The sequence below is a fragment of the Chenopodium album genome, chromosome 10 (assembly GCF_948465745.1).
Source record: "Chenopodium album chromosome 10, dcCheAlbu1.1, whole genome shotgun sequence".
In the NCBI taxonomy this organism is placed as follows: domain Eukaryota; kingdom Viridiplantae; phylum Streptophyta; class Magnoliopsida; order Caryophyllales; family Amaranthaceae; genus Chenopodium; species Chenopodium album.
Genome location: NC_137843.1, coordinates 3,984,879 through 3,997,758, shown reverse-complemented (window position 1 = coordinate 3,997,758; position 12,880 = coordinate 3,984,879). Strand labels below are relative to the sequence as shown.

General features: G+C 31.7%; 2 protein-coding genes across 2 annotated transcripts; both read right to left on the bottom strand.

Annotated features, from left to right (window-relative positions):
- Window positions 1-6,089: 6,089 nt before the first annotated feature.
- On the bottom strand, window positions 6,090-7,287 carry LOC145563186 (ethylene-responsive transcription factor ERF060-like). Its single transcript, XM_081623623.1, has one exon. The coding sequence runs from the start codon at window positions 7,204-7,206 to the stop codon at window positions 6,364-6,366; it is 843 nt and encodes a 280-aa protein (XP_081479749.1). The 5' UTR covers window positions 7,207-7,287; the 3' UTR covers window positions 6,090-6,363.
- A 3,142-nt stretch (window positions 7,288-10,429) lies between these two features.
- Window positions 10,430-12,728, bottom strand: LOC145563185 (uncharacterized). Its single transcript, XM_081623621.1, has 5 exons — window positions 12,385-12,728; window positions 11,418-12,282; window positions 11,266-11,319; window positions 10,988-11,172; window positions 10,430-10,803 (listed from the first exon to the last, which is right to left on the bottom strand). Exons 2-5 carry the CDS (start codon window positions 12,190-12,192, stop codon window positions 10,678-10,680), a joined length of 1,140 nt encoding a protein of 379 aa, XP_081479747.1. The 5' UTR covers window positions 12,193-12,282; window positions 12,385-12,728; the 3' UTR covers window positions 10,430-10,677.
- Window positions 12,729-12,880: the final 152 nt, after the last annotated feature.

Below are 12,880 nucleotides of genomic sequence, written 5' to 3'. Positions count from 1 at the left end.
AGGTAATCTTTTACTCTATACATTGTTTGTTATGTTATGATATGATTTGAAATACTCTTTTTTTATAAGACCATTGTGAGGCGATACCAGCATTTGACTTTATAATGAAGATGGTCTTTATTATTATTATTATTATTATTATTATTATTATTATTATTATTATTATATAACCTCAACTTATACAACAAAAATTATTCTTTTTTTATTTTTTATTTTTTTTTTTTTTTTTTGAGGAAAACATAAATTATTCTCTTACTCCTTATATTCAAAGAAGAATAGAAGATGCCATATATTTCTTACGGAAAAAAAAAAAAAGATGCCCTACATTATTAAAAGAAAATTAGTCTCTTGTTCTCCCTCAAAGTCAAAGATGTTTAACCAAAAAAGAAAAAGAAAATTTTCTGTAAATCATTTAACGTTTGTTACTCTCTTTGCACAAAAAGTAAATTGATCAATCAACACTAAAAAAGTAAAATCCCTGTCCAAAGCCCAAAGGAAAGCGTAGCTACGCACATAAATTAAAATAGGCTTTTTGTTGTTTGGACTTATGTACTTCGTATGTGGGTTAATTCAGAAACATGAGAGCCCATATTCTGTTTACAGGGCCCATTTCAAGCTGTAATGTGTCATAAAAAGCCCATTATAGATGGAGGGAAATAAAAACATATGTATATGCTAAATTGCTAACAAATACGAAGTACTTCGCAAGTTAATTTACAATGACCTTTATTTGTCATTTTGATTCATGTTTTAATGTTTATAATAACGTACGTAGCATTAGTTTACTTGTTTTTAATTTTCTTCATTCCTTTTTTATAATATTAACCATCTTACCTTATTATATTCACATATTTTTATTTAATGTCTCTTAATTATTTACCAGTATATTTTTTCTTACACTTACTCACCTTTTTCGGATAAAGGCTCCACATATAATTGTGCAAACAGTATAAAAGTATGTTAATATCATTTTGACATAAATGCAATATAATTGCAAAATAAGATCTATATTAGCCTAAATTTGCTACTCCGTATGACTTAATAACTCTTACAATACGTGTAATGGAGACCTTAAATAAGAAATTTGACAATTTAAATTATCACACAAGTGTACTAGCTAAGTAGCTAGTTGTCTATACTCTTAATTACTATTTTAACAATAATGACAACAAGTCTACAAATAGGATAGCAACTTGTAGTATAACTGTATTAGAGATGACTGCTATGTCTAATATAATTTGAGTTAATCTAATTGACGAATGACTAGTTACGTGAGCTCCAAGCTTCCAAGTAGTATTAAATATTTGAAAATGAAGAAGTTGAGAGCTTTTGTCATTGTAAATGTTATCATCATCTTATTACTTGCTACTATAATAAATTAATTAAAATGGAAAGATGAGATGCTTAGCATAATTTAATGACAAAGAGAGCCACATCAGCATGACTTGTAAAGTGGAAATTTCTAACTCGGATTCTTTTGACTTTTACAACTTCCAAACTTTACCCTATTATTAATGAATTATAATTTTATTATATAGTTGTATTTAATCTCATAGAAGAATAATTCAGTTCATGCTTTTGCCTTCTTCATATTCATATGAACTAGTTTCTTAGCTTTTGATCGTCATCACAGCATCAAATTTTGTTTTTGTGTTTAAGAAGATGACAAGCTAAGTATAAAGTACGAATTTTTTACCCAAGAAAAATTATTTTAAAACTCCTTATGTTCCAAAGTAATGGTCATTGTATGTATCTAGACCTTTATAATAATTAATAATGACATGATAAGATATGATTTTATAATAATTGAACTCTTAAAAATTCTTTCCAAACAATTTTTTGTAAGAAAGGATGTGACGGGTGTGTTGTATAATACTACGTATGTTATAAGGTTTAATAAGATAGCAAAATAGACTACGAAATACAAAGTATTAAAGAAAGAATTACTTTTCTTAATACCAAAAATAGTAGTACTTGATATAAATTTTAGCTGGAGTGAAAATATAAAATGATAAATTGCTACTCCCTCCATCCCTTAATTAGATTCCTACTTTTCTTTATTATATGAGGAATAAATGCTAGAAATAGGAATCTAATAAAGGGACGGAGGGAGTAGCTTAATGGAGAAAAAAAATGAGGGATAGATGTTGAAAATTAATGTTATTGTTACATATATTTAACAAACTCAGGCAGGGATTAGGGCACTGTAACAAGACGTGCATAATTATCTATGTAAAATGATGCTCTGTAAATGATAAACTCAATCATAAATTTGTTAGAGTTGGTTACATAAATTGAATACTAAATATTAATTTGAAATTACGGAGTATGTATATTGTGTGGTGTGTGTACTATGTAGTACTCCCTCTATTTTAGAATAGATGATACAGTCAAACTTTATACGTATGGCGATGCACTAATTTGACCTTATTTTGTAATTAAATATTGGGAAATGATAAATATACCCCTAAAGGCTATGTATAAGAAGCTAAAAAGGGAAATTATGAGGATAGATTAACATTCATTACACCAACCTGCGCATGATTTTGTCATGAATTCCTAACTTAATTCCATTTTAGGAAGTATATTTAATGCTTATACATAACCCTAAAGCTACATATATCATTACCCTTAAATGTTAGTTGAAAAAAAAAATTATAGTAAGAAACTTTATATCAATACCTGTCTAGCAACATATTTTTGATATTATGTTAAATAAAAAATTATAGTCAAAGTAATTTATGAATAGTGAAAAAGTTAAAATGTGTTAATTATTCTGAGACGAATAGAGTATATGCACTTAAAATAGTATTCCGTATTATGAAAAGTGAAACCTATAAAAATAGTTCCTACTCCACCCCAAATTAAGGCATTGACTTTTCGAAGTAAATTTTGTATATTATCAAATAAGCTATTGTTGGATATCTTTTCATTTGTATTTTGGTTTTTTATTGCCAAAGATATAAAAATGCTACACTGTTTAAAATCAATTGTTACACATAATTTAAAATAGAGAGTTAGGGCATCTTCACATTTACTGAACTGAGCTGAATTAAACTGATTGAAGCTGAACTGAACTGAACTGAACTGAACTAAACTGGCTGAAATGAATATTTTATGAGAGAAGGAAATTAGGAGTTGAGCTGAACTGAACTGAATTGAACTGATTGGAGCTGAACTGAATTGAACTGAACTGATTGAAGCTGAATTGAAGTGAAATAAAATGAAATTAAGTTGAAGTGAACAGGCCCTTAGAAGTTAGGAAGAAAGGAAAATTTTGAAGATTCATTAGTTTGAATGGAATTTAAGTTGATATGGTGTAGGGTCCCCTAGAAGTAAGGGTTTTGATCTTTTGGATGTAGTTCAAAATCTGAAGCATGATGCATTGAATAATCGTTCTCTGATTTAATTGTGTTTTGTTACAATCATGTTCATTAGTATCACTCACATGGATTTTGGCTTTATTTATCTTGGTTTTATGAGCCCATTGTAATGGGATTTTTCTAAAAAAAATTATACTCCGTATTTCTAAAAGTTACCTTCTTCCTAATTCTTTAACGTGAGCAAGTTATTGTCCTACTACAACGTCCACAAGACTACAATGATACTTGCTAACTGTACGCAAGTCATTATTAGATGGTTTCTACTCTTTGGCGCGGTTGTACCTTTCTACTTTGTACATGTTACTAGGAATATATTACGGCCCGTTTTATTTTAATTAGAAAAATTATCTATTTTTTTGATGTTATTTAATCATTTAATTAATCTCTAGTTGATTTAATGGTGAATATAACAATTAACTCAATTCACAATCATTTATAAACATAATGATACTATTTATGACTATTTCACGAAGAAAAAACACCAAACATTTGACTCAAATGATTATTTCATAAAATATACCATAAACTTAGGATCTGTTCTTATTTAATGAATTGAGCTGAACTGAACTAAATTGTTTATGAGAGAAGGAAATTAGGAACTAAATTAAACTGAATTGAAATTAAATTAAAGAGAACAGACCTTTAGGCTGACAACAAAACCCTTCATCCTCTAGCAATTTTATTTTATTTTTCTTAATGATCACGAAATACATGTTCAACTCAATCCATTACAACTCTTAGAAGATTTTTATACTCCTTGGTCATTAATCGTTTGCCTTCTTTGGCAAAAGTTTACAAATCTATGTTGATATAGAGAGACTCCTTTGGAAAAAGAGTCAAACGTTGTCATATCTCCATACCTTCAAGTTGCTGATTTTAAAAAGGTTGCATTTCATAAATTATTATTCTACATCTATCTTCAACCGTGAATCTGTATGTTATTGTTGTTTTTCATAGATCGTATTGTATAATTGTATGCTTGAAAATTGTGTAATTAAAGGGCATTGGGCTTCACAGTTTACACAGATGCCATAGGGACATCCCCCCTTGCTATAAATATTAGCATGAGCATGTTAGTATGTTGAATTGCATGTTCCAGAAAGGTTCAATTCACTTATCCACATATGAGTGTATACCCATCCGCATTAATTGTTTAGGGTAATAAAATATGCTGAATTACATTTAATTTGTCCAATATCGTTGTTCCCGTAAAAAAAAAAAAAATATATCGTGTTGATATTATGATATACAAGAACTCCGTATATTTTTTCATATGGCTAATAGACAAATTAGACATAATGGTAATTTATAGGGTGCCTTATAGGGTGTTTCGTAAATAATATGCATCTAAGTTCTAACTCTTGACAAATAATTTCGGATTTGATTCAATAAAAAAGCTATCTGTTGGGTTTTAATAGTGATACGTTCGAGAAAGCTGATTCATGTAAGGCCTTGTTTACTTTGTCTTATTTTAAACAAAATAAATTTCAAACAAATTTTTACGGAGTATGGTCATAAAATACAACCTTAATATTAACTTTGTTTTTTTTTTTTTAAGCTCCAAAGCAGTGGATTATAACGTTCAATTTTGAAAACTTTAGACTTTTTTAGCCTTGAAAAGAAAGAGCTTGAGATACTTCCCATGAACCCAAAAAGCTCCTATAAAGCTATTTGGGTGGTTGGAACCATCAATCTCGCCTTTAAGCAGGCAATTTATAGATCTATAAGTCTTGATCATATTTTGTAATAGAATTTCATAATTATGTTTTATCTATATGTCAATTTTAATCCTTTGGTCATCAAATATATAAATCTAAGTGCATTATATAAATTTGTTAAATAAACTAAAATAGTATTACATATTGTTATTAAAATCCCCATTTAAATCTTAGAATCTTACGATATTACGATTCATGTACGTCATACGATTCAATTTACGATTCTACTCAATTTTACATATTTTTCTTAACTAACGAAATCCTTACAAGTTTAAAACATGTTTGTATTGGTTTTTTTTTTTTTAAATATATATCGTCAAGTATTGTGATTGCTTAATGGGTAAATAACTATTATCTATCAATAATTAGGTTTCAAACTCATAATTTCAATATATTTAATTAAATTTATATTTGACCTCTTGATTATGCATGTCGGTAGAATTTTACGATTCTACGATTCAATTTTACAGTTCGATTCTGATAGCCCCTTCCGATTCAAAGTAGAATCCCGATTTTAATAACTTTGGTATTACCAGATATTATCATTGCCCGGGAAAAATTTTACGGTTCTACGATTCAATTTTACAGTTCGATTCTGATAGCCCCTTCCGATTCAAAGTAGAATTCCGATTTTAATAACTTTGGTATTACCAGATATTATCATTGCCCGGGAAAAGAAAATGTTGTGGCCTATTAAATAAACTTATAAAAGAAAATTGGTGTAATTTTAACGCAAATTCTTATATGTGGCAAGTCATCATAGGTGTTACTTCGTTATGTTATAAGAGTTACTCGATCGATGCTACAAAATTATTTAATCAATATTACAGAGTTATTCGATCAATGTTGAAGGAGTTATTTTGTTCTTTTTACAAGTGGTAACATGATGTGACCGGCCGCAAAAAAAAAAAAAAAAAAAAAAAAAACAAAAAAAAAAAGTTATAATTTTAAAAGCTAGCAAAATGACAACATTATTAAGCAAAACACATGATGTACATTAAAACATTTGTACTAATATAAAGTAAATAACTTACAATATGAAACTAAAGTAGCCTTCCAAAAACTAAAAATGAAAAAGCATGAAACCCTAACTTATCTTTGATTAAGCAGATAAAAAATTTCTACCCAACCAAATTTTAAAGTAAGATCCTAATACAGTGTATTGACAATATGACATGATAAAAAAAAAAAAATTAACAACTTGCCACCCCTGCAAATGTCACAAAAACCCCATTTGCAGAACTAAGAATCAAAGGCAAGAATCAAATATTAGCCCAATCAATCTCAAAGGAAGGAAACTTGTTCAATGAGAAACTATTAAATTCATCCCAAGAAGATTCAGTAAAATCAATGAACGTTACGCCGGATTCCGGTGAACACGAATTCATAGATGAATCATCAGAAACCACTGGTAAAACTTCGGCTTTAGGAACCAAAACTTGAGAAGAACTTGATGAGGCATTCTCTTCAATTTGGTAAGAAACAGAGGAAGAAACAGGGAAAAAACAGGGTTCCTCTGTTTTCCCCTGTTTAAAGGAAATATCCAAACTTTGACAAATAGCTTCAAGTTTAGCATTCACAGTAGAATGAAGTGGCTTATAATGACCAAATTGGGTGGTTACATAAGCTCCATGATGCTTAATATGAGGGAAGTTTAGACGAGCAAACTCTCCTCGAAGCTTATATGCCGCATTGTCATAAGCTAAGGCAGCTTCTTCGGCTGTTTCGAATGTTCCGAGCCAAAGCCGAGTTCGGTTCTTAGGCAATCTGATCTCCGCTACCCATTTTCCCCAATGTCTTTGTCTTACACCCCTGTATAATTTTGTGGATTTTTTTTGTTTCATCAAAGTTGGCTTAGGAGAAAGAAGATGATTGGCTCTATAATTAGAACTTGAAGAAGGAGGAAGCTGAATTGAAGGGTTTTGAGGAATACCCATTTGATTTAACTCTTGATTAAACAAGTAAATGTTGTTGTTTAAAGGATATGAAGAGTAAAACAGAGATGAGTTTGAGGGTGTTTGGAGTTTGATTTGTTCTTCTTTTAAAGGATTCAAAAGAAGAGGTTTGTTGGTATTATTGTTGTAGAAATCTAAAGCAGTAGCCATGCTAAATTTGTAAGTATTTCAAGTTAAGATTGAAGAAATTTAAGGATTTGAGAAAGAGAATGAAGAAAGTCGTTAATTTGGTTATTGGTTTGTTTTGAGAGTAGTAGTGAGTGGTGAAGGGCAGATAGCCTTATATATAGTCATATGACTCATATACAACCGTGGGAAGGGAATGGAGAGAGAGAATTATTCTTTTACTTTACTTAACAATTACTCTTCCTGTTTTGTCAACTCGTCTTTTTTTTTTTTTTTTTTTTTTTGGGGAGGAAAGTCCTTTCTCACTTCTTTAATTAATTGATTCATTCGTAATGTATTCTTATAATGCTAAGTACTGTAATTTTATGCATTTGTTTACATAAAATTAAATGTTTATGAATAATTATACATTTTCTCAAATTCTGGTGTGATTGTGTGAACAATCGACAAAAATTACGAATAATATTTCAACATATTAACAGCTGTCATCCTAATTTTACACATTCAATTAAGTTCGTTCTATGGCCATCTAAAAAAAAAACTATAATGCAGTCATATTGTTGATTCTCCTAATAAGAGTAGTTTTAAAATAAGTATAGTACAATAGAATAGATTACATCGGACAAATCGTCCATTGATTAATAAAATTGGTTCTAAACGGGTTTCAAAATTAAAAAAAAAAAAAAAAAAAAAAAAAAAAAAAAAAAAAAAAAAAAAAAAATTGTACAATGGAATATGAAAACTTAATTAACTTATTATGAATTATGACTTTATGAGTGGTTATTATGGACTTAGCATGATTCCAACAAATTACTCTTACAATAGTTATAGAATCAAAAAATTTATATTTATTCAATTTAGTTGGAGTACCCAAAGTTTTTAAATTGAAAGACGGAGCCTAATATTGATAAAAAATAATTTTATCCTTTTAAGCAAGTACTCTTCATTGTGTTATAAAGAGTTTAGTATGTTAATCCATATAACCTTAAACATGTACTTCGTAATTTAAAATGAGAAAAATGCAATCTTATAGAAGAGGTTATTGGAAAAGTGAATAGACTTAATCAATTAATGATCCTACGTAATGATCATAACCTAATATTGAAATAAAACAGTGAACACTTTTTCTAAGCGATGTTATAGTTGGCTCATTATCCTCAACCTATAAAAATGTAAAATGGTTGACTTGATGGATTATTTATTCATGATCCACCCAAAGAAAATGAATTAAAAAAACTTACGTCCAACACCGCAATAGTAGTATAGATGTTGGTAAGATGAAAAATGAAGCATTATTGTCCAGCCAAATTTAAGTGGAGTTGACACGCATTATTCTATATTATCACTTGAAAAAGCCAAGTCAAATAGGTTACGGGTATTAGAAGACTATCCAACAATCATTAAGATAAGCTAGTCATAGCCATTTCCCACTCATACCTACTAGGCTACTACTTTATTATAAGACGGCAGGGAGAGTAATTTGTATTAATCCTTTTTATAGACGTAATAATAAAATAAAACCCCCCTTTTATTTTAAACTGAAGAATAATACTAGACATTGTTATAATACTCCTTATTCCATATTCGATATGTTAAAAACTAACTTGATCAAATTGCTAATTAAAAATTATGGCTCGAAAAAACATTAAACACATTTGACTTGCATTAGGACAAATATGATCTACTACACGGCTTCACAACCTTTATATGAAATGACTTGAATTGATTATACCAGATCTTTAATCAACGAAAATTATGGCTCGAAAAAACATTAAACACATTTGACTTGCATTAGGACAAATATGATCTACTACACGGCTTCACAACCTTTATATGAAATGACTTGAATTGATTATACCAGATCTTTAATCAACGAAAAGCCCAATTCGACAAATCTACTTAAGAGGATTTTTTTTTTCCCATCTTTTTTGAAACACTTAAGAGGTTGTTTGGTTCAACAGATGGTACTCCGTATAAGTTTAAAATCAAAATAGAAAATAGGGTGATATGGGGTTGAAACTTGATTCTTCGTACATTATGTATTTTGTTTTATTCGGTACGAAGTACCTTGAGTTTAGTGCTAAGTAATACACACCTCCCCTCAGATTTTTAAACCCCATTGTTGGTTTGAGGTATAGGTTTAGAAATTAAAATCTTCTTAAATTACTACAAACTCATATCTCATACTCATACCAAAAATCTACAAACCAAACCCCCTAAAAGTTGCCCAAAATAACTCCATGTTGAGTTGTACAAGAAAATCCGGACCCAACATATTCAAGTACAGCCCAACAAGCAAATACAGATTTGAAGTCCAAAGCAAATATGATTCAAGGGTATATCCTAACAGTTGTTATTCGACTTTTCGTTACATGAGAGATTGAGAGGTACATATAGGAATGGGCATGTGTCAAACTATCCAGGACCTGATCCAAACTCAGCTGGAACCACCCCATATTATATGGTCTGGGTCCAATTGAGACTCACTGGATTGAGTAAAGGGTCTGTATTTTTAGAGTCCACATGCCCATGCCCATCCCTGGGTACAATTCCTACAAAAGCTGAAGAGCCAAAATGAGCATAACCTCAGCCTAGATAGCTACCTGATTTACTCCACAGCGAGAACATACGTGGAGTACAAAGTAAGAAAACTAGGTATCAGTGAATCAACACAAAGTAGTCATTGATGCTCATTCACCAGCATACAGAATTTTCAAGAAAAAACTACTGTATTATCCAACAAACTAGAAAGAAATAACGAGTACTACATAAGATACGAGACTTATCCCTGTAACCAGATTCTCATCGAAAATAAGTGAAAACTCCAAAGTAAAACAAACCGCAACAATTAGTGTAAACCCGTACGACATTTCTCTTTTTTTGAGGCATATACAAGAGCACTTACTAACTAAAAGAGGAAGATTTGGGAATGAAACACCTGAATTTTCTACTTGTCATGCAATAACAGGAGCACCAGAATCACCTTCCCTCTTACAGTTGTTTTTTTTATTGTTTGAGCCCCATCAATATGAGTATAACAAGTGTTAGGAATTCAGAGAAAAAGTCTCAGTCCCAAAAGAGGGTCCAAAGCAGGATTCACTACACATTGTAATCTAACTCTTGGACATCCGACTGAACTTTCAGAAAATGTTTGAAAGAACATTCACATAAATTAAAGTCATGAGCATTTATTTGCGCTAAACTGCGAGTATATCCTTACAGCGTGATTCATGCTTTATCAGGGTGGTTAAGGAGAACAGGAATGCAACTCAACTCAAATTCATTACCCAAATAAGGATGGTAGCATTAACCTGGTAACACAATTTCCATTATCACCTTTAGCAAATTGTGTTACTGGCATAATTTTGTAGTATTACATTGATACAGCTACTACAGACGCTAATGACATCACGGAGGGCTGTGCTTTGGGCTATTAAACAATCCTAAGTTGAGATGTGGGGAAGGAACAAGACAAACCTGCAGAGGCCAAACTTCCTAGACTATCGTACGATCAGAAGTATCTGACGAACATTGTTGCACATCCGATGGCACTCCGTTGATCATCTCTAGATTCATCTTATAGTCCTCTCTTAAATCTTTCAATGCAAGAAAACTGTTTTGCTGCAAGAAAATGAAATGTGTAAATAAGACGAGAAATCTATAGATGGTGGGTCAATATACTTGCAACAAATAGATCAACAGAATTATAAGATACGAGTATAAGAAAGAACATAGCATATGGTTATGCAGTGCATATAACTAATATAAGCATTCAGACATTATTTCAAAGTATGACAAAACTTACTAGTTGATTGCCTTCATTAACGTACATATCCTCCATGTGAAGAAATAGGGACCTCCAATGATTCATGAGATCAGTCTCTATTTGTGTGGCATTATTTAAATTCTCTTGGCTATGGCTTCCAATTTCATTTTCTGCTGAGTATTTTTGAGCCAACTTGCTTGCTTCCTTCTGACTTTTCTCCATTACTGAGAATAATTGAACTATAACTGTTAGTAATTGAAAATTATTGTGTCAAGCAATCAAACTGTTAGTAATAGATAAAATGGCATGGAGTTTACCTGAAATCCGGCCTTTCACGTCCTGATAATGCAGATCAGACCATATATAAGCAGCTGTTATCCAACAAATCAATAACAAAATCAATTCCACTAATTACATAGAATTATCTCATTCGATTTGCCATTAAAAAATATATATAGCTTGCACACACCTTTTGTACAAAAAGAGCATGAGCAATGCTTGAGTAAATCTACACCACTACCATCCTCTTTTAGTGCTGTGCATCTCTCCAATCCAAATCCTTTCATCTCCTGAGTCTCGTTCAATCTCGAACTCACAACTGATTCAGACTGACTAGTTTTCAAGCACTCAGCACCGGCATCCATACCATTGTCACTCGCAGCTCCGGTACCACCTAGCACTTCATGAGCACAATCATTTCCCACAGAATCAGAAATTTCCCTAACTTCCTCCCCTTGACATTCCTTCCCACCCTCAACACAATCCCTCTCACAACATTTCGAGCTCTCACCGGCTTTCACCTCCGAAACACAACCTTCTTTCACAGTCTCACCCACATTAACAGCATCCAAATCTATGCTATCCAATGCAGAACTAGCCGTCTCTTTACACTTACTAGCAACATTACTAGGCAAACCCTTTCGAGTATCGCCGGAAGTATTAAGCAATCGATAAGTCTTGCCGCCCCTCAACGGCGACAACCCGACTTCATTAACAATTTTAGGGCATTTTGCCGGAGTACCATTCCTCTCTTTCTCTAATTTCTCAATAACCAAAGAAACTTGCTTCCAGAAATTAGAATCACTATCTGTATCATCCGCATTTTGACTATTACTGCTCTTAGATTTAGAAGGCGGACTACGAGAAATCAAAGAAAACCCTCGTTTTCCAAGTTGATTTGTGATATTACCCAGTACAGGACGATTCTCCTTGTCGTGTAACTTTCCAGATTTATCTTCCCCCATTAATTTATTCTCCTCAAAAAAAGCTACCCAGATATGAAATCGCGATACCCAGAAAAAACCCAGATATGAAATCGATAGAATTTTTAAACCCTAATCGCAAATTTATACAACGAAATCAATATAATTGCTAAAAAAAATAAAACTGATTTACAAGGATTTACGACTACAGATGAATCGATTGAGGGCACTGACCTTTGGAGAGAGAAAATCTGGAAAAACGGCGACAATTGAAAGTGGTTGTTGAGCACTGTAGAAATTCGCGCGGAAAAAATGGAAAATTGGGGGAAAATGGAAGGAAGAAAAAAGTGGGTGAATTTGGATTAGAGGGTTTAGAAGGGTTTGGAAATGGAAAGTGTGGAAGAGGGAAAGAGCGGGGATTGGAGAAGAAGAAGAAGGCGATTTCAATTGTTGGGGCGGGAACACTTTTACTGGGTGTTGTAAATTTGAGTTCGGAATTCGGGATTTCTAATTCAATTGACCCGCCAGGAGAGTGTTTATGTTTTTCAAATTTCAGCTGAATCCATATGTGCTCGCTGGTTGTTGCCGATGATATGAATCGGGTCGTGTCGAGTCATGTGCTCGTGACGGGTTTACACTTGAACTGGATTAGTCAAGTTAAAAAAACCCTACTTAGTCACACTTGATGCACAATTTCGAGTTATTTTGTTTCGATTTGAGGTAGTGCTAA